Genomic DNA, 22962 nt, shown 5'->3' with positions numbered 1-22962 from the left:
AGCCACATGTGGCTATTTATATAATATTTAAAATACTTAGAGTTGAATACAAATAAAAATTCAGTCCCTCAATCATACTGGCCACATTTCAAGTGCTTATTAGCCACATATGGCTGTAGTTATTGGACCACACAGATTATAGAACATTTCCATGACAATGGAAAGTTCTATTGGACAGCGCTATATTAGAACATGTATGGTAGCACTATTCCTTAAAAACCATCCACATAGCCATCAATAGTAGAACAGATAAATTGTGATATATTCACACCATAGAATGTTATACAACTACGAGAATGAACGAGCTACCATTTGTTACATGTAACAATATGGAGGAATCTCACAATGTTGGATTAAAGAAGCCAGACACATAAAAGTTTATGTACAGTTCAAAGTCAGAGGAAGGTCAGAATAGTGGTCACCCTTGGGAGTACACAGTGACTGAGGGGAAGGATAGGGGCTTCTCAGGTCTGGCCATGCTCTGTGCCGCCATCAGGGTGCTGGCTGCCTTGATGTGTTGTGAAAACTCTGCCATCTCTACACTTACGACTCGTGTACTTTACGTACATATTACACTTGAATTAAATATTAGAAAATTCAGAGTCTGCTGTGTGCTGAGGACTTTTCACTTACATAATCCTTTGCTTTTAGAATTCGTTTCCCCTTTAGAATGTTTCCCCTTTATGCAGGAGAGTTGTAGAAAAGAAAGCCTTTTGCTTCCTTCGTCCTTTTCACCCTCAGCTAGACACAGTGCGTTGAAAACAACATACAACAAATGGTTATTAAGGGTGAGAATTTTGAATGATTTTCCTTAGTTCTCCGGAGACTGGAGAGCGAAAGGGCTATGAAAACAAGGGGCCCTAAGTAGATTTGCCACATTTTCCAGTTTACCCACCAAGAAAACATATGTTGCCATTGGCTTTTTGACAAAAACCTCAACTTCCTTTTAATTTCCTGAAGGTAAACAAATGACACATGTACAGCAGGTTCTGCTTAAAAAGGGTGGTGAATTTCTTGTAATAAAATGCTGGAAAAATTCAAGAGATTAATGATAATGACTGCAATTCTTACTTCTAGAGTACTAACCTCTACAAGGTGAAGGAATACTTAAAAAAGTTGCCAGGGATGCTTCTTAACAAGACACATTTGAGGCAGAAGCAAAGGTGAAAATAGAAATTCCCCATTTAGGGTGTCCCAGTTGGGGTCCTCAGATTCTAAGCAAGGACTTGGGTTCAGTTAGCTTGTTTGGGAGGCAGTTCCAGAAAGCAGAGGTGAGGGAGTGGAGAGAGTGAGGGAGGGAAGGGAGGAAAGAAATGAAAGGTGAGTTAATGAAATGGTTCTGGCTCTGGCCAGATGGGGCTCAGTTTAACTGAGGGTCTTTAAGGAACTTGCGGAACGTACCCACTGGGTGACAGGGAAGCTGCGGCATTTACTAACCAGTACCCATCCTTCCCAGTTATTCCATTTATATCAACTGCCCAGAATAGGCACATCTATATAGATGGAAAGTAGGTTAGTGGTTGCTTAGGGCTGAGGGGAATGGGAAGATAGATAGCTTATGTCCAAAGGGTATAGGCTTTCTTTTTAGGGTGATAAAAATGTCCCAGTCCCAGCTCCTTGGGAGGCTGAGGTGGAATTGCTTGTGCTCAGGAGTTAAAGACCAGCCTGGGCAACATAGCAAGACCCCATCTCAAAAAAAAGATGTACAAAAATCGATTGTGGTGATGGTTGCACAACTCAGTGATTATGATACAAATCACTGAGTTGTATACTTTACATAGATGGTATGTAAATTATTTCAGTAAAATTGTTACAAAAATTAATCAAAAGCATGAAAGGACTATACATGATTAGGCTTTTTCCAAGAAGTCTTATGTTTTAGCTGTTGTCACTATTATTAAGGCAAAACTTATTCCATGTAAGTACATGCTTTGTTCATTCAATATGAAAGTTTCTGCTGCACACTTGTGCTTACTCTTCAGTAAATGGAATGAAATTTGTTTTCACATGCCAACACTTGTTCCTCTTCCATCATGAGCTTTTTATGCTCACTTTTCTAAGAGAAAAGAGAATACTGGAACAATGTTGCAGAGAAGCATAATGGTTAGAACATCTTCAGCTTTGCCTCTTCTAAGTCTGCCTCAGCCTTGTTCTGGAATAAACTTGCCTGATACTTAAGTGAAGAATAAGAACACATCTCATTACTCACTTGTATCAAACTCTTCCTTGGCTTACCCCCCGCTTTTCAGAACATACCCAGAATCCCTTCGCGGCTCTAAGGCCCTATGTGATCCAGCCCTGTGGGTCCTCCAGAGCTCCTTCCTGCTTCAGGGCCTACTCAGGGGTTGTCATTTTCCAGACTGTCCTTCCTGCCACAAGGTAGAAGATGGCCAATTAATATTTGGTAACTGGATGAATAAACATAATTTTTAAAATTCCCTGGTGTTATGGTTTGAATATGTTCCCTAAATTTCATGTTAGAAACTTGATCCCCAAATTCCTATGCTGCTATTTGGAGGTGGGGTCTTTAGGAGGTAATTTGGATAAGGAGATCAGGGTGGGGCCCCCATGATGGGACTGGTAGATTTATAGGACAGACCCAAGCTGCAGGCTCTTGTCCTCGGGCATATTATGATGCAGCAAGAAGGCCCTCACCACAGGCCAGCGCCATGCTCCTGGACTTCCCAGCATCCAGGACTGTGAGCTAAACTTTTCTTTATAAATTACCCAGTTTGTGGTATTGTTATAGCAATAGAAAATGAACTAAGACATCTAGATGCAACATTTTCCCTGAAATAACATATCTTAAATATATTATGATCAGTTAAAGGCAGAGCTTCTTAACTACAAATTCATGGATAACCCTTAAGTTGTCAGTATATCTTCTGATGTTTTGCAAACTTGTTTATGTGGGAATGTACATTTTTCTGGTATCCCCAAAACATTTATGATACAGAACAAAGTTAAAGACCTGAATTAAGGGAATGAGCCTCAGAGAAAAATGGATACAAAGTAAAGAAGTGAGGGGCTAAAGTAGCCATAGTGCATTATAAAGTGACTGTAAAAGGTAAAGTGTCCCCCATCTCACCCTTGATAGTACTAAGGATATAAACGATCCCTATGCCTAAAATAAAAACTAGCCGATTAACTGCCTCTTCTCATTCCCTGTGGGTCTCTCTACAAATGGGTTAGTTACGAACACACGCTTTCCTCTGTAGCAGTGGCTCATGGTGATGATGGTTTTCTACATGGCAAGTCATGCTCCCCAGGGGCTTTTAAAAACTACACATGCCAGCTCCCCCAGCCCCCTGCCATATCAGGGATGTTAGGTGTGTGTGTATGAGGTTGAGAACTACTAATCTAAATAATGTCCTCAAAAGAATCCATCTAAATCCCAGCCAAGTTTTAGCAAACTTAAACTGTTAAAAAAATATAGAATGTCCAAATGACAGTTTATCTACTTAAACCAATAAAACATCTGTTAATGGCAACTTAATTTTATTATCTTTTCAAAAAATTCCCGACTTACAAATTACTTACAAATTAGTATGCATTTGTGAATATGTTTACACAAACAAACACATCATTCATTCCCTTCAATTCATCCTTCTATAGGAGTTTTCTGGGGCTCCGAGATGACTACTTTTAGTCAGAGTTGGTGTTTCCTGAGCCCCTCAGCCTTGACATCAAGACTGTTGGGTGCGGCTGTGCTCTATGAGAGCAGGGTCCGTTCTAGAGTGCCAGTGTCTTGGAAAGTTCCACAGGCACAAACAGCTTCAGTTATTTTCCATCTGCACAGTGCAGATGCCATTTCTGTTGCAGCCCAAGTTCACATATCCAGGTGCTTGTAGAGTCTACGACTTTTCTCTTTTTTATTTCTGTTGCCATGTTTTTTCCAGGGCTTCCCAGCCACGGTCTCAGAACTCCCAGTAGCTGCAGTCACCATGCCACTCCCAGGCTTGTAACCCATCACAGCCTGGACTCCTTTGGTCAAAGCTCTCACATTCTCCTAGGAAATAAGAGAAAACATCTTTGAGAGATCAACAGGCTATCCTTTAAGGCAGCGGTCCCTAACCTTTTCAGAACTCAGGCAGTGATGCAAGTGATGGGGAGCGGCTGTAAATACAGATGAAGCTTCGCTTGCTAGACCGCCACTCACCTGCTATGCAGCCCACTGGTTCCTAAGTTTCATGGAGGACAATTTTCCCATGGACAGGGGTGGGTGGCAGAGCTCTGTGGCCCAGTTCCTAACAGACCACAGACTGGTTATCGGTCTATAGCCCAGGGGTTGGGGACCGCAGCTTTAAGGGATTATGAATGGTGTTGTTTATGGACCACTTCAAGATAAACAGCAGTAGTAAATCACTCAGTGGATTTCCACCTCTTTCACTGGTCCTCTTTCTCTCCCTAGCTTTCCGTTTTTAGTTTATCTCTTTTCCCTCCTTATTCCCTTGTCAACTTTGTTTAGTCCCTTAGCTTCAAATGCCATCTGTAACTGTCTATAACTAGACCCATAATCTCGTCTTAATATCAAAACTCAACCTGCCTCATCCAAATTAGAAACTGACGCTAAACAGATTTTAAGTTTACTTAGCAAAATAAATTTAATCCAATATGATTTGCAAATATAAAGTTACATCCTACAATCTTCTTATAACAGTAAAATATTACTCTAGAGGTTAAAGGTTAGATACATGAGTTATACTATAGTTAATGATAGGTTTTCAGCTTTCTTGTATATTGCCTTTAGAAATTTTTTATAAACATTACACAAATTCAAATTAAACTGTCCTGTATGACAGCTGTAGGCCCAAGAAAGAACTTGCAATCTTTCTGCATATTGGTAAATTTTCTTCCAAATACTGGCACAGACTTGGAAACAATTCAAACTAGGAGCCACAAATATCTAAGGTCTATCCTAGCTTTGTAATTTAAAACAAGTGCCCTTGGCCGGGGTGTGGTTGCTCATGCCTGTAATCCTAGCACTCTGGGAGGCCGAGGCGGGAGGATCCCTTGAGGTCAGCAGTTTGAGACCAGTCTGAGCAAGGCGAGACCCCATCGCTAATAAAAAATAGAAAAATTAGTTAGGCATGGTGGTGTGCACCTGTAGTCCCAGCTACTCAGGTGGCTAAGGCAGGAGGATCACTTGAGCCCAGGAGTTTGAGGTTGCTGTGAGCTAGGCTGACACCACAGCACTCTAGCCCACACAAAAACCCACAAGTGCCCTTGGCTAAGTCATTTAGTCCCTAATATCCTCAGTGGTCTAAATGGGGATAATAACATTTGCTTGGCCTGTGTTCCCGGCTCATCATGTGATGCACACAGATAAAGCACCAGATAAACACTGAAACCTCCTCTGGATACAGTTGACATCCCCCCCCTCCCCACTGCCACTTCCTTTTTTTGGCTATAGTAGTCAGTTAAAAACATTTTTAAAGTATATTAGATACAAGTGTATAATTTAACTTTCCTGCACATAAATTTGTCCTTTAAAATGCTGCATACAAATTATAGCTGTGATATAAGCAAGTAAAGTTATTAATATTTTAAAAGTGCAGAAGACATTTATGAAATCTGTTTCTTTAGCACTTTCTATCACTAAATGTGTTGGCTCAGAGAAAAGACAACTGACAAAATGGGTGAAAATATTTGCAAATCATAAATCTGGCAAGGGACTTGTATCCAGAATATAAAAAGAACTCTTACAACGCAATAATAATAGACACTTCTCCAAAGAAAATATGCTGAACATCATTAGTCATTAGGGAAATACAAGTCAAAACCATAATGAGATACCATTTCACATGTATTAGGATGACTAAAATAAAAAAAGGCAGAAAATAATAAATGTTGACAAGGATGTGGAGAAATTGGAAAGCTTATACACTGTTGGTGGGAATGTAAAATGGTATAGTCACTTTTGGAAAGTCTGGCAGCACCTCAAATGTTAAATATGGAGCTATAATATGACCCAGGAACCCCACTCCTAGCTATATACACAAGAGAATTGAAAACCCACGCCCACACAAAAATCTATACACAAATGTTCACAGCAGCATTAGTCATAACAGCCAAAAGGTAGAAACAACCCAAATGTCCATCAGCTGATAAACGGATAAACAAATTGTGGTGTATCTACACAATGAAATGTGATTTGGTAATAAAAAGGAAAGAAGTACTGACACATGCTACAACATGGATGCATCTCGAAGATATTATGCTAAGTGAAATAACATAGCGATAAAAGACAATATAGTAAATAATTCCACTGATATGAAATGTCCAGAATAGACAAATCTATAAAGAGAGGAAGTAGATCAGTGGTTGGCAGGGTTGTGGGAAGAGAGGAATAGGCTAATGAGTATGGGCTGCTTTTGGGGGTGATTAAAATTTGTTTATGGTATGTGAATGATATCTCAATAAAGCCATTAAAAAGGTGTGTTGGATCAGGAGTTAAAGAAAAAATTTAAAACTTACTTGATGGAAAAAAGTTTTGTCAACTACATTTTCAATCTGCTTTGCTTTTTTATTTCCAGCTGGCTGCATTTTTATTCCATCACCATTTGTTTTGTTCTCTAGCAGTCGCTGGTGTTGGTACTGAAAGGTCACAGGATCTCTTCCAGGAGGAGGATGACAGTACAGCAGCTTACCCTACAAAGACAACACGAATGATAACAGTGCATCCTAAGTACCGCCTGCGTCCTCAGAGGAGGTATCTCCAACCAGTCACACTCTGATGGAGCTCTGCTTTTTGACTAAGCTAGCTGAGTTGGGTTTTGATCTACTGCAACTGAAGAGTCCTTACTCCAACACACCAATGATGAAAGTGTTCTAGAGACCTAGCTCTTCCCATGGCCCCCAGGCTAGAATGAAATCGCTGTCTTCTCTGTGCTTTTTAACCTTGTTTGCATTAAAACTAAAGTATTCTTCAATACATTTATATGATTATACTTATGGTAAATATTTTCCAAACAAAACCCAGGACACAACTGGACAGTTATGACTGTACTAACGGGGATATTGGGCTAGAATACTGAATTAAGATAGTTCCCAGATTCCTATGTGTGAGTTGCAGTTGCTCACTGGGTACAAATTTGCCTCTTTCCACCATAAATGCTCTAAAAGCTCAATATTTAACTCATCTTTGCATCCTCCACAATTAAGTAAATGGTAAATTAATAAATGACTTATCTATACCAATAGTATTAACTACTTTCTTCCCAAACTGAAGGCAAGACCATATGGCTGCCCATTTGTAGTTCTATGCTACAAGAGATCCACTAATGTGGTTTGAGAAGAGAAGCAAAATCCTCACAATTAGTTATTACCAGGGCCCTGTAATGCTTATTTGTAGAAAGAGTTAAACTCAATATATAACAATTATTGGGGGCTCATTATGTGTCCAGCACTGAGCTTAGTGTTTCATTTATTTCCCATAATGATCTCATGAGACAGGCACTGTTAACTCCCATCTTACTGATAACAAAAACTCAAAATAGCACCTTCTTATTTGTAATAGGAGAATAACCTCACAGATTTGTTATGTATTTTTACTTAGGTAACACTTGTAAAACAGAACTATTCCTAGCAGAGTTACCTTTGAAGAGATGTTAGCTATTATTATTGTCACAAGATAAGTACAGAGACAGGGAGGGATGTACACAGCTATACTACAAGGAAGACTGCGACAATAATTGCAATTGAAACAAGCAAAGAGCTGTAGGAAATCGAAAAACCAGATGCATAAACTGATAATTTTCACTCAAAATACGTTCAGAAATCTTCATTTTTCCTTTCGTATGTTATTAGTCACTTGTATAATTCATACGATGTTAACTACCCTAGATCAAAAACACAACCCCAGTTATAACACAATCTCAATGAAAAAATATCTTCCTTATAACTTAACTAAATATCTTCCTTATAACTTCAGTTGTAAGTTATAACTTATAACTTATCTAAGAACACAGCATGTGGAAAATGACCTGCTTATTTGAGAGCAGTAAGAAGCAGGGTTCAGGCCGGGCGCGGTGGCTCACGGCTGTAATCCTAGCACTCTGGGAGGCCGAGGCGGGCGGGTTGTTTGAGCTCAGGAGTTCGAGACCAGCCTAAGCAACAGCGAGACCCTGTCTCTACTAAAAAAAAAAAAAAAATAGAAAGAAATTAATCGGACAACTAAAAATATATAGAAAAAAAAAAATTAGCCGGGCATGGTGGCGCATGCCTGTAGTCCCAGCTACTCGGGAGGCTGAGGCAGAAGGATTGCTTGAGCCCAGGAGTTTGAGGTTGCTGTGAGCTAGGCTGACGCCAGGGCACTCACTCTAGCCTGGGCAAAAAGAGTGAGACTCTGTCTCAAAAAAAAAACAAAAGAAGCAGGGTTCACTCACATTGACGTAATCCTTTAGAATATAGCGTGCAGATCGAGGTTGGTCTGGCTGCCCGTGTGCTGTCATGAATCCTCGCATATCTGTGAAGAGAAATGAATTTTGCAAAACCACAGAAGACAGAATATCACAACAAAGACAACTGAGGTGATGTACATTTAGTCATTTAGTCTATTACTACACTAATTGCATTCTTACTCCTACTTTTTTTTCTTTTCTTTTTTTTTTTTTTGAGACAGAGTCTTACTGTGTTGCCCGGGCTAGAGTGCCGTGGCATCAGCCTAGCTCACAGCAACCTCAAACTCCTGGGCTCAAGCGATCCTCCTGCCTCAGCCTCCCGAGTAGCTGGGACTACAGGCATGCGCCACCATGCCCGGCTAATTTTTTCTATATATTTTTAGTTTTCCGATTAATTTCTTTCTAATTTTAGTAGAGACAGGGTCTCGCTCTTGCTCAGGCTGGTTTCGAACTCCTGAGCTCAAACAATCCGCCCGCCTTGGCCTCCCAGAGAGCTAGGATTACAGGCGTGAGCCACCGCGCCCGGCTACTCCTACTTTTTAAAAATTATCATTGTAGAATATATTTTCTTTAGCATTAAAAGCATTTGATAATCTAGGAGAATAGACTCTATAGTTATATCTGATATTCTAACAACCACCTAGCACCACACTATGAAGGAAACATTCAAATTCTCTCTACTCCAGTTATTTCTTCCACCCCTTCAGTTTTGTTTTCTTTTTTCTTTTTTAAGAGATGGAGTCTCCCTGTGTTGCCCAGGCTGGAGTGCAGTGTGTATTCACAGGTGTGACCACAGTGCACTGCAGCCTCAAACTCCTGAGCTCAAGTGATCTTCCTGCCTCAGTCTCCTGAGTAGCTGGGACTACAGGCACGCACCACTGCACCTGGCCTATCCCTTCATTTTAAACATTTACTCATGGAGGCTACCTGTAGAAGAATGCTATGTTGTCATTATTAGCAACACCAGAGCAAGTTTTCTTCATTAATGACACACCTACATTTTCCCCAGTAAGACAGAGAATCTTAATTCACATAATACATAAACATAAATTTAGGTAGATTAAAAATCTAAAAGTTAAAAAAGAATATTACAGGAAGATGGTTTTATCTTTTTGGGATAAGGAAGGACTTTATAAATCAAATACCAAATCCTGTCAAGCCAAAAAGAGAAAAATAGTCTATTAAAATTGTCAACTTCTATAGGGCCAAAGAAACCATAAACAAACATTGGGAAAAACATGTGTACCATACATAACAAATAATTCCTACAAATCATTAAGACAGAAACAATGTATAGAAAAAGGTGATTCTCAGAAGAAATATAAATGGCCAACACACATGGAAAGATGCTCAATTTCATTAGTATTTAAAGAAATACAATGTAAAACTAAAGTAATTTGGCAATGTCTTTTAAAATTTACTTCCAGAGACTATATTCTGTATGGACCTGCAGATAGTGATTTTAGAAACCGTATATGAGTAGTCATCTGTTTTTATAAACTGGCCTTTTCCTCACTCTGATTTTATCAGGTACCATTAGATAAAAAAATCTTCAAAGACTCATATAATTTTCAGTTTTATCTGGAAGTCAAATCAAATTGAAAGTTTGGTGGAAGTCCACCTTTCCTTGTCTTTCAGGCTAGCAGCGTGGAGCGAGGTCTCATCCAGGCTATGCCACCTCACCTTGGGCAAGTCGTCTCCATGCTCTGAGTTCAGATTACTTGTCTTAAAAAGGGGTGCTAGAAGGTGGGTGATCTTTAAGGTCTCTTCTTGTTCTATGACTCTGTAATTACAGTAGTCTTACAGTGGTTAGTATTTATTCTCTTTAAAGTCTCTAAGTTCAAGGTCTGATTTAAGTGTGGTTCATATCAAATTACCTTTCTCTGTCAGTAAATACTCAAATAACTTATTCCTTCCCAGCCAGTGACAATCCCTTTAAAGACAAGCCACATAGGCACAGAAATGTTTCTAACATTGCTATTTCTTAGGTAGACACAGATTCTCCAGACCACCTTTAAAGTTTACATTTAAGTAGGAAATGATAGCTTCCCATGTAGAGCTGGGGTAAAACATGGAGGTGGGAGAGCTATGGGTTCACTTTAATGTCAAATAAAGCTTATAAGGGGCTGATGAAAGGGGAAGGCGGATGCTTTATGCCCCTATCCTAACCAAGTTCTGCCCTGTCCCAATCTCTGGGGGAGATGCCTTCTGATGCTCCCCTAGTAACTTTCCTCTCCCACTCTGATAAGTATATTCATTTTTTCCCCAAACATCCCTTTTCTTCTCTGTCTGGGAGAAGACTCTAGAAAAAGCCAACACGGCTTCAGATCAGGACTCCTGTGCCTGCACTTGGGTACCACCAAAGAAGCAAAAGGCCTAAGGGCTTTTGCTTTAGGCTACTCTGTAGGTAGGGCCAGCAGAGACAACAAAAATATCAACCCTGGAAGATAATGTGAAAAATGCTAAAGAAAAATCCTAAATTTGTATCTTTGGAGATATCTTTGTTCATGTTTTAAAATAAATCAAGACTCACATCCATAAGCCGTCAACAGTTCTTCTGACGTTGGAGGTCGATGGGGATCTTCGTCCTCTCTAGGCTTTATGATATTAATGCCATAGGTAGCTTCTAAAACATGTCTTGGAATATTCTGGCAAACATAAGCTTGTTAAGGAATCCATTCTTTTTTTTTTTTTTTTTGAGACAGAGTCTCACTCTGTTGCCCTGGCAAGTGCTGGGGTGTCATCCTAGCTCACAGCAACCTCAAACTCCTGGGCTCAAGCAATCCTCCTGCCTCAGCCTCCCGAGTAGCTGGGACTATATGCATGCGCCACCATGCCTGGCTAATTTTTTTCTATATATTTTTAGTTGTCTGATTAATTTCTTTCTATTTTTAGTAGAGACGGGGTCTCGCTCTTGCTCAGGCTGGTCTCCAACTCCTGAGCTCAAACAACCTGCCCGCCTCGGCCTCCCAGAGTGCTAGGATTACAGGCGTGAGCCACCGCGCCCGGCCAAGGAATCCATTCTCTTGAACCAACACCCTCTTCCCCATGGCATCTGACACATGCCTGTAAGAACATGGTATTTTACTGCTTATATGGCAAACACCCTTTCTCTTCTCCAAATGAGTAGTTATTCAGCAATTTTAAAAGACTATTCAGTAATTTTAGAAGACACAGTTGTTTTTGTCCATAAACAAAGCTTTATGTACCAATGGCCATTCCAAATGCATTCTTTTAAAATAATATTAAAATATCTGTAACAGACCTTAAAGATGACACATTTTTATCCTGAAAAGATTGTGAATAAACTGTAAATCTGTGAGATAATCCTCATTTAGAGATACAGCACAGCGTCTGTGTCTAATGTCTATAGTTACACAAGATTATTTTTCCTCCTGTGTCTAATCCCCCACGATTTATCTATACTTTCCTTAAACCACTAACAATATTCTACCTTAAACCGCAGTTATTCCTGTACATGCCTCATATCCGCCACAGACTGATCTCCTTAAAGGGCAGGATCCACCTCCTATTTATGCCTGTATCCTCCACAGCACTTAACCTAACGCAGCTTGTAGTAAACGCTCAATATGTGTCTGATTATTCATTTACAGAGGAACTTAAAAAATACAGACGAGTATAACATTTGTGTTTCCAACTACAAAGAATTAACAATATTTCAAATAATTTAAATTTTAAAAATCTAAGCTTTTAAAACATTATAGTAGGTTGGGCACGGTGGCTTATGCCTTTAATCCTACCACTTTGGGAGGCCAACGCAGAAGGATGGTTGAGACCAGGAATTTGAAACCAGCCTGGGCAATAGTGAAATCTGGTCTCTACCAAAAAAACCCACAACACATTATAGTAGCCTCTTCCCCCATCCAGAGTTAAGCAGTTTGTGGTGCATCTTGCAGTCCACTTTTCATACTTTTAGGTACATACGTATCTATGAATACAAAGTATTTTGTGAGATGAAAATTTTTGCAAAATTCTTACAAAAAAATTTTTGAAAAAAAATATATATATTATTATATATATAGTATCGTACTATATATATATGTATACTGTTTTGAGATTTACCATGGTTGCTATATGTACATTTTGTACAACTGTAGACTATTCCATTTCAGTGATCTACTATTTTTAATTTATCCTAGAGAGAAACTAATTCTTACTCATTTCTTACAGAATGGGAAAACAAACTGGGGCAAACAAAAAGTTGTGGTCTTAAATGTAATCATGAAGGATCTTGTCAAGGACTGTGCAAGGTCTAGAATTTTACTCTACTTGAAAGCTAACAGATTAGTGTGCCACAGGCTCACTGAGTGGATGCCTCTCTTCTGCCAGCATCCACAAAACAGTAACAGACAAGCCTGTTAGCTTGTAAGTAGGGTAAAATTTTAAGACCTTGCACAGTTCTTAGCAGATCTAACTTTGAGTACTTTTTTCATGCCTGTGTAATAGTGATCCTAAATGCTTCACATAAGTTAACTCATTATGCTGCTGAGAGGTAACAGAGTTCCTAATCTACCACTTACTACTGGTGAGATCTTAGGCAAACATTTTAACTTTTTGTGCCTCAGTTTTCTCAAGGAAATGGGAATAGCACCAGTACCCACCTCAAGGGTTGAGGACTAAATGAAATACCACTTAGTAAGTGTTTAGAAGAGCACACAGCAAGCATTCAATAAATGTTAGCCGTAATGATTGAGTACTCACAATCAACTAAGATATAGATGATATCTTCCTCATTTTATAGAAAAGCAAAGTATTTGGAAGGTTAAGCAAGTTTTCCAAGGTCACTCAAATAGTCAAATGGCAGTGTTAAATCGATCTCCACCTTGGGGCTGAGCATCCAAAGCCTGGGCTCTTCCATTTATACCAGGCTACACTGCTGAAAAATCAGGAGATGAGGTTCTAATTCTGAGTTCTGATGCTATCTCATTGTATAAACTTGTGCAGATCACTAGTATTTTAGATTCTCCATTCTTAAGATATAAAACCTGAATCCCTCAAATGTCCAAAACAAACATGAAGCCCTAATATACATGTAACAACCAGAGTGTTTCTGAAGCAGAAAGGATATTAGTGATACAGGTGGGATGTGATCTCTCATTTGGTCAATTGGGAGGATTCCGTTGCAAGTCATTTCTGCCTTCGTAGACACAAAAGATGGCATCACTAGGCCTGGGCAGTCACACAAGCAGAGGCCAGGCTCCACATAGAGAGTCTGAAAGACAAGTAAGATGTTTATACTGGGCATACAGCAGATGAAGGGAAAGAAAAGCTGTGTGTGAGTGGAAAAGAACTGTAGAAATACCTGGAAATGCTTGGTGTGACCAGGGGTGGCAGATACAGATACTTTCTTGTTGCCCATGATGGTGTTGATTGTTGAACTCTTACCAACATTAGGGTAGCCCACCTAGAAGAGATTCAGAAGTTACCAAATAGACAAATGGTACATCTATCAAAGACCCTAAGATACTACATAAATGGTAGCAACATTAGCATAAGCATCTGGTTATTTCAGATTATTTGAAATAGATGCTTTGTCTCTTGACAGACATCTTTTTTTTCTCCTGTGGTGTGGGTATATTAATTCAGACACAGCGATGAATGGTCAAGCTATGTGCATTTTGTTTTTATAGGTTCTGCTGTTAGCGGCAGATGCTACAGTAAACCTCACCCCCTTGTCCCTGCCTCCTTCACTGCCCCATCTACAGTCTTCCACACTGGCTGAAGCTGAGTGGACATTTTAATAATCACAACATACAACTGTTTTTAATTTTCAATAACTTTTTACTTAGGGCTCAGCAGAATACGCAGCATGTGGCACATGACCAATAAATGTTTGTAAAGTGAGTAAAACCTATTCCAACTTGCCATAATTTCCTTTCCTCCACTGTTTTGTTCTCCTAGATGGAAGATCTTTATAATAAATCCTTTCTCCAACATCTCACATTTCCTTAGCTAAGGATGTGGCCACCTGGAGCCATGCTGTATCCTCTTGGGGTTTGGGTACTTCCATATCCACTTTTGGAATTAGGGTGTATATAGTTAGGGATGTGATCTCCTTTTCCCTATTTGCTGTTTAGCGTTTATACAACTAAAGCATCTGTCATATTTTGCCTGGCCCCAAGATGTTGGGATTCTTCCTAATATGCATCTGGAACATTTATAGTATAAGTTGGCAAAGATCACAGGATACCAAAAGAACGCTGGACCAGAAGTCTGGAGACAACATTAAAAGCTCTCTCATTCTTGTCTCTCTTGGTAATTCACATGGTAAGAAAAGCTGAACTGGAAGGAGACTGGAGAATATGTTTAATGTGAACAGTTATGTAAACGATATAAGCCTTGAGGAAGTTCATTCTTTTGAGTTAGGCCCTGCCTGATCCCAAGATGCCAATGGGCAACAAGAGGGCAATACTGTTCCCTATGATGGCAGAAGCCTGACTGTTTTCTGGGGTCATTATGTAGCTGCCGAAGGAGGGAATAAAGACCCTTGTGTGGTAACAATTTTATCATGCATTTCACCTTACCAGTCCAACAGTAAGTTGCCCATCTTTCACCTTCTTCCCAGTGTGTAGCTGCCTAAAGAGCTCCAGTAATTCCTGCTTTGACACTAAGTGGCTAAAATTGTGTATCTGCCTCTTCTCTGGGGCTTTCCTGCCTTGAGCCTCAGAATCTGCAGCACAGCTTTCCTTCCAGTCCTGGCCACAGGCCTCTTCCTCATGGATACCGTCTTCTTCTGAACACGTCTGCCAATCTTCCTCCTCCTCCTCCTGACAGTCCTCATACTCAGTGTCGTCTTCATCTGTAGTGGAATCTTCACTAAGTGAGAGAGAATCCCTGCCCTGGAGACGTTCGGTCTCACTGTCTGGAATTTCGGACTCATCGAAACTGGAATTTTCAAACTCAGTTGTGCTGCCTTCTCCATCATCTCCATTTACTTGTTCCTAATGAAATAACAGAAACCAAAAAAGCTCAGAAGTGTGTAACAACTGCACTTTATACTCTGGTCAAAATACTCAGTGAGTTGGCTTTGATGAACAGAGGACAAGCAAAGTTCTGATGGAGACTAGAAAAGGTGAACACAGGGAGGACACAGTGCAAGCCTTTTGGAGCAAGGACAGACAAACCAACAATGGTGCTGTGTGGGAGGGGACAAGCAGCAGACCTTCACCTTTTACTTTATATATTTCTGTATATTTTAATTCTGTATAAATAACATGTATTACTTTGTTAATTTAAAATACTCTTTAAAGAAAGCAAGGGGAAAAGTCCATGTTAAGCTGAACTCTTTGGCAGTATATTATTTTGCAATGGGCTGCAGAATAAAGCAAAGCATTTCTCATTAATAACATTGAGCATTCTCTGCACAAAGCAAGAAGGATGTAATTTGTAATTTGTACTTTATTTTACATTTGCATTTTTAAAGACAGTGGTTTGCATGTTTTCAAAAATTGCTATTCTTTTAAAATTGCCTTTAATAAGGCAAAGCATCACGGAGCACAGACGCCTGTGTGTTTGGAACAGCAAAACTCAACTCCAAATGTGGAAATTATTTACCAATGAAAGATTTTCTTTGGAAAGAGAAAGGTAAAAATCATTTACCACTCATGGGTGTGTTAATCCTCCTGAATCTCTACAGACAACAAAGCAGAAATAAGGCAATTTACAGTATTGCTAATTCTTATCAACAAGGGTGAATCTGTTGGGATTTCAAAGTGACACAAACCTTGTATCATCTACAAATAAATTAGCATTACCGTGATCAACAGAAGGAGACACAATGAATTCAGCCAAACATGTATTCGAAATTTTAGAAAAGCAGAGATAAAAACAAAATGTCAGGAAAAATTGGTATGATTTCATGAGCATGCTTGGCAACTCAAGTAAAAACCTGGCTTATAAGAGAATCAAAAAACAGGAAGAACTTTCTATGATAAATGAGCAATGAATGTAAAGAAGTCAGGGTGTCCTCACCGTGAATGCTTTTAAATCATTTTAAAATATGAAAGAAGCATAAAAGCAAGAACGTGAATGGAACATGATTGTGCAGTAGACAAACCATGGGTGTAGACTACTGCCATAGCACCCTGAATGTGCCTGATCTTATCTATATTGGAAGCCAAGCAGGGTTGGGCCTGGTTAGTACTTGGATGGGAAAAAAACTATGGCTAGAAGCAGTTCACCTTCAGAAAATTCCTAAAGACAACAAAAGGACATTGCAGTTAAAAATTAAAAGAGCCGGGCATGGTGGTGCACCCCTGTAATCCCAGCTATCAGGTGGCTGAGGTGGGAGGAGTGCTTGGGCCCAGGAGTTTGAGTCCAGGCTGTGCAGCATAGCAAGACCCCTGTCTCTTTTTTTTTTTTTTGAGACAGAGTCTCACTCTGTTGCCTGGGCTAGAGTCCTGTGGCATCAGTCTAGCTCACAGCAACCTCAAACTCCTGGGCTCAAGAGATCCTACTGCCTCATCCTCCCGAGTAGCTGGGAGTACAGGCATGTGCCACCATGCCCAGTTAATTTTTTCTATATATATTTTTAGGTGTCTAGCTAATTTCTTTCTATTTTTGGTAGAGACGGGGTCTTGTTCTTGCTCAGGCTGGTCTCGAACTCCTGAGCTCAAACGATCCACCCGCCTCAGCCTCCCAGAGTGCTAGGATTACAGGCGTGAGCCACCACGCCCAGCCAAGACCCCTGTCTCTTAAAAAAAAATTTAAAAGAAAGAAGGAAAAAAGCCAATCTTTTGGGGAACACGGTGCAATTTAAAGATAACTAAGGGAAAACAAAGCTACTCAACTCAGAAAAATGTCACAGTTTTTCAAAAGCTAAACTGCAGAAGAACCAAACTCTGATTGAAAAGAAAACAATAAATATCAAGCTATTTTAAATAAGGTCATGTTTGGTACCCAAATGTATGTATTCTTTTATAACTGCCTTTAATAAGGCAATTATATGTATGTATGTATGTATTCTTTTATAATTGCCTTTAATAAGGCAAAGCACAGACCCCTGTGTGTTTGGAACAGCAAAACTCAACTCCATATGTGGAAATTATTTACCAATGAAAGATTTCCTTTGGAAAGAAAGGTAAAAATCATTTACCACTCATGGGTGGTAACTATAAAACCATACAGATATGGTTATAAATATGATATCATAACCTGAGAAAGCAGGGAGAATAGTAGACATTTCAGAAGACCTGGGAGAAGCAAATGATATCAAACTTTTAAAAAAGAAGAAGGAATATCTTCCATAAGCTATATAGTTAATCCAGAGATTGATATTAAAACAATTCCCCAAGTTAGCCCGTGAGCCCTAAAAATAGTTTATCATAAAAAGTTCTTCCTGTTTTTTGATTCCCTTATAAGCCAGGTTTTTACTTGAGTTGCCAAGCATGCTCATGAAATCATACCAATTTTTCCTGACATTTTTCAGCAAGACACAGACTCCCTGGACAGATTTGAAACAACAGAAATAATGGTTTAAGAGGGCAAACTATGAAGCCAGACTGCCTAAGGATAATAAGTATCTGTACTTATTGCTGAGAAGATTAAATGAATAAAATATGTTAGGTGTTTAGAACAGTGGTACCTGGTAGAGAATTATCCTTGGTCCTATCCCGTTTAAAAATGTATCAGTGACTTGAAAGAATATATAGAAGGGTAAACACACAAAATCTACAGATGATTCAAAGTTAGAAGGGGAGAAAAGCAAACTGCACACTCAAAAACGAACTCTACCTTGGTCCTAAACCATTAACATAATATTTAAGAGAAACAGTGCTATCCTAAGTTTAGGTAGAACAGAACAAAAAACTTTTCCCACATGTAAACATTGGATGACATCTGCTTAATAAGTCTATTTGAGGGATTGGGTTGCTCACAGGTTCAATGAGCCAAGAGTATAACATAGGTCCTCAAATGGACGAATTGGTAGAAACTCCAAATTAATGGGACTATCCTGATCACAAGAAATATGAGTCCCTCTGTATATGCCCTAGGCAAATACTACCTGGAATAACATATTCAATTAGGCACAGCCAATTTTAACTGTAATCCTGACACAAGCGGACAGGCACACAGGAGGAGTGCCCTAGAGATGGTGTCTTTAAAGAATACAAAAGCAGAAAATGTACAGTCTGCAGAAGAGAGAACTAAGGGAACAAAAGGTGAGTCCTCAGATCAAAGGTTAGGGAGGCTGACTTAGCTTCACTGAATGGAAGAACTTTCTAAATGAATGAATTCCCTGGTCTCGAGAACCCTGTCATTTAAAAGAGTCACAGAGAAATAATGTAACTGTTTGACAGGGAGATGGAGGAAGGAATTCCTTCACAGAGTTAGAGGTTAGAGCTCATTAAATTGTGAGCTCACTGAGGGGAGGGTGTTGTATTCACTGAACCTAGTTCAACACATGCTAAATAGTCAATAATCAAAAATAGATGTTTGATAAATAGAGACTGGAGAAAAGGAGGACAGGGAAAAAGATATTACTTCTAAGTCTCTTCCAGCTCTAAGATTCTATTACTAGTTTCTTTTCATATGTATTATTTTATTATAAAATAAAAATAAAGCCCAAACTATTTTTGTAAAATTTGGGTTAAAGGATAAAGAAAATAATGCGGTGTACCTAAATTTAGGATTTAGTTTCTTTGTTTTCAAAACAAAGTCAAAAGAGATTCTGATCAAGTACTGAGAAGTTATAATACTACATCCTCTAGTTGTACCCTTTTGTTCTGACTTCTCTTAAAAGTAATTACAAGGTCATTGTGGAACTTCCTATACAACTTCCTGCCTAAAATTTTTTTAGAAATTTAAAAATTATAGCTAATATCAGTGTGCAACATTGGGGATGTCTGACTATTTAGCAACTCAGAGAAAGTAGCCGTGTGATTCACTTTTTTATAGGTTGCTTTAATATCACAGCACATAGGAAAAAAAATTTCCACAAATCTTCACTAAGAAAAAACAAAACATAAAGCACATTAATCAGAAATCAAAATCCTCCTCCCTGAAACCCGACCTGAAAACATGCTCTGGGGTACCTTCGAGTCACCATTCAGTTTAATGGCTCCAGCCAAGGCTGACCAGAAAATAACCTTCACATCTTCTTTTTCAAAGTATGTGGCCCAGGCACTCCGCTGCTCAGCAGTCAATAAGTCTGCCTTGTTGATCAGAATAACGTTCTCCTTATTGGCATCAATTTCTTTCACATAACATTCCTAAGCAAGACGAAGGCATTTAGAAAGGTCTCTTCAAACAAGTAAAAAATTAAGCTTATTATATTAAAGATTTCAATAGAAGTTTTTACTGCCCCCAGTTTTAAACCATTTCTGAAGTTAAAGATTTTTAATCATGGTGTATTCTACTAATCTTTGTAAGCTTTGAAGTTTCACCATTAAGATTTTTGTTATTCACCAGTGGATTTAAAAATAATCTGTACTATGGTCCTCAAACAGAAATATGAATACCTCACATGTGTGCAGTGTTTCATTAACTCAAAGTCTGTACTGCATTACTTCATGTGATCCTTACACCTTATTGTCCCCTGTGGTGTTTTATAAATTTAGTTCACTTGTGAAATACCACAGGGAGTAATAACTAAAGTGTGAGAAGAGAGAACTTAATGGGATGAATTAAGAAGTGAAGTGACTAGGAACATGCTAAAATAAATAAAATGCTATTATTTCAACTGGTGTCTCTTGAAATACGGGAAACTGGCAAACATCTATTAACAAAGTGACTTCTAAACTAAAGCTTGAAAGCTCATATGTTTGTGTCTTCCTGCAGATGGAAACAATTGTTTGAGAAGAGAAAACATCTGTCTAAACAGTGGCATTATGCAAGCCCCTGACCTTGGGAGAGAGGGAGGCCTAATAAAACAAAGCTAGCAGAGAGTAAAGAAAGCTTGCCTACAATTATTGCTACAAGTGATGCTGTCCTCTCATTGCTACACAAAGGACTTATGTTTCAATTGTGTCAAACTTTACTTACCAAATCCTCACATCTAAATAGGAGTGGATTTCTAGCATCTACTATCTGGACCACAATATCACTGAAAAACAAACATAAGATAGTCCAAACATTGTGAAGTGAAACAGATCACTGACCACATGATAATGGCAAGAGTAGCAAACATATGCCATGTATTAAGCATTTGACATATATTAATTTTTTAAGGTACTATTATCCCCAGTTTATATACGAGGAAACTGAGGCTTAGAGCAGTTCACTAACTTGCCTAAGGTCACCAGCTAGTAAGTAACAGGGCCAGATGGGAACCAAGCAGTCTAGACCAGAAATCATGCTCTTAACTGTAACATTCCACTGTTCTTCTGAGGCCTAGAGGGGCTCAGATGATGTTTCATAGCTATAACTTCCATTAAACTCTCCTGGAGAGATAAAGAGTATCACAAATACTTCCCTCCAAGGTGAAGTCTACTAAATATTCAGTCCCTAATCTGTACTCATGTTAAGGCCTCAAAAGAAAACTAATAAATCACTTGCTGACAGCTGCCACTGAAGCCAGTATCTTATTTAAGCCCAGGAATGACAAGGAAGAAAGCATACACTTAGCAAACAATCATCCACTGGTTGCAAGAATGTGTTTAAATGGCAAAAATACAAAACAGCAAAATATCAACTTAAGTTGCCACACTGAAGCAGGAATGACAAGTCCAATTTCTTCTATTACATATAAGAAAATGTAGCAGTAAGAAAACTTTCTGCAGTGATGGCAAGCCTCTCAAATCCCTCACAAAAGTAGTGGGGACAACAGAAACCCAGCATTGCAAGGAAAAAAACTGACTTCCCTGGGAGGAGCCTCCCCCTTCCTTCAGCCTCTGTGGCTAAGAAGACTGCCACTGGAAGGCAGTCACAGCTGGAATCAAGGAATCAAGGCTATCATTTAGAGCAGAGCTACTGACTATTAAAAGTGTATTTTCTTTCAGAATAGTTAAAATTTCAGCATAATCTTGTGATGTAAAGGAACTCACAGATTTGCTAATTTTTGACTAATTGTTTTTCAGTTCTTTAATTAAGCTGGTTTCAGTATTTCCTCCTTTAAGGTAATATTTCACTTTCGAACTGAACATTTACCAGTAAATGTAAAAATGATTGCAAAACATGGACAAAGCCTAATAAACTAAAACCACAATGTGCACAAACATGTCTACCCACCAAACATGTAGAAAGAACAATCAGCTTATAAACACCTGTAAGAAAAGACACTTCAAGACAGCTTGCTTCATGCACTGAGGATGCAAAGTGCCAACCATGTGGCAGGAAGGTTTATGCAATACAATGGGAGTGCCTTATCTTACTGGAGTACAGTGTTCCGCCCTCAGTGCCTCCACAGTTTCCTGCATTTCAATGACATGTTATACATCAAATCTTTTCTGATAATTGCTATTGGAATTAAAGGGGCAGATGGCTTAGCCAGCATGTTAGCAAACAGGAGACATCTGCCGCGGAGAACACATCAATAAATATTTCCCGTTAAAAGATGCAGCAGTAGTCACGTTATTAATAATATTTCTGTGTAACTCACATCCACGTCTATGTGATATAACTGTATTCCTTGAGTTAGAAACATGTTCTCTCTTATATATAAAAAAAGAGAAATATCACATAATAAAAATAAATGAGCAAGTAATACTGTAATCCAATTGAAACTAGAAGTTTCAACAGGTATAGGCTTATTCTGGGGAAATCTGTTGCTAATTTAGGGGCATAGAAAGTGTAAAAGGACCTTCCTGTTAAACTGTGCGTGGAGCCTGTAATTGGCACCAAGCTTCCCAAGATTTGCCTTGCCACTCTGACCTCCCATGTCCCATCCCAAGTGCCCTTTCTCTGCCCCCAGGAAGCAAAAGGGGGGGAAGTAAGCAAATTTTTAAAAAAAATTGATATTTTCATCACCCTAATAAGAAATTTAAGTGACTTTTACAAGTTTAATCCAAGTCCCGTTTTCTTAGCAACAATGCTAAATGTTACCACATTCTTCTCTGAGAACCCTACTTGAAGCATCCTGTTTCCTAAGTTCTTACTAGGTTCATTTTATGGATTTCAAAAAAAAATACAGCTTGAAAGTTCCTTGTTAAAAAGCATCATTTCAAGTCCAAGATTCACTTATGGAGTTCCTGAAAATTCAGAAGCTCTTTGAGGAAAACAAAAACCTTTTAACTACACACCGAAGAGATGAGATTAGAGAAAGTTGATTCATCAACTTCTATCAGGAATTTTTCTTAGTGTTACATGAAAAAGAATGAAAATCTCAATTTTGTCAAAATCATTTTTTTCAGACCCCAATTTAAAAAAATTACCCCTCGATTTCCCTCAATCCTTATCAACTGCTCCTTCCTCTGCTACAACACAGCCCACTGCCTTTCTATCTGTAACAAACTTTGCCCTGTGCATTTTTACTAGGTATTGAGTTCTCTGAGTGCAAGGATTGCATCTCATTCATCTGTGTGCCTCTGGTGCCTGGTGCTTTGTCTGGCATTTAGGTGACCCCACAAAGGTCTGCTGAGACGAGCTTTAATATCTGCCTCCC

General features: G+C 39.0%; 1 protein-coding gene across 1 annotated transcript in view; it reads right to left on the bottom strand.

Annotated features, from left to right (window-relative positions):
• Nucleotides 1–3516: 3516 nt before the first annotated feature.
• LSG1 (large 60S subunit nuclear export GTPase 1) overlaps nt 3517–22962 on the bottom strand; it is a 34606-nt gene continuing 15160 nt past the window's right edge. The window contains exons 7-14 of the mRNA XM_012642248.1: nt 19457–19633; nt 14948–15364; nt 13726–13827; nt 13492–13635; nt 10936–11059; nt 8388–8467; nt 6478–6651; nt 3517–4009 (exon numbers count right to left, since the gene is read on the bottom strand). Coding sequence (XP_012497702.1) covers nt 3830–4009; nt 6478–6651; nt 8388–8467; nt 10936–11059; nt 13492–13635; nt 13726–13827; nt 14948–15364; nt 19457–19633 — 1398 coding nt within the window. The 3' untranslated portion in view covers nt 3517–3829. The remainder of the gene's footprint in view (nt 4010–6477; nt 6652–8387; nt 8468–10935; nt 11060–13491; nt 13636–13725; nt 13828–14947; nt 15365–19456; nt 19634–22962) is intronic.

Source organism: Propithecus coquereli, unplaced genomic scaffold, assembly GCF_000956105.1.
Source record: "Propithecus coquereli isolate 6110/MARCELLA unplaced genomic scaffold, Pcoq_1.0 Scaffold10, whole genome shotgun sequence".
Taxonomy (NCBI): Eukaryota; Metazoa; Chordata; class Mammalia; order Primates; family Indriidae; genus Propithecus; species Propithecus coquereli.
The sequence above is the reverse complement of the archived record's forward strand: the minus strand, read 5'-3'. Positions and strand labels throughout refer to the sequence as shown.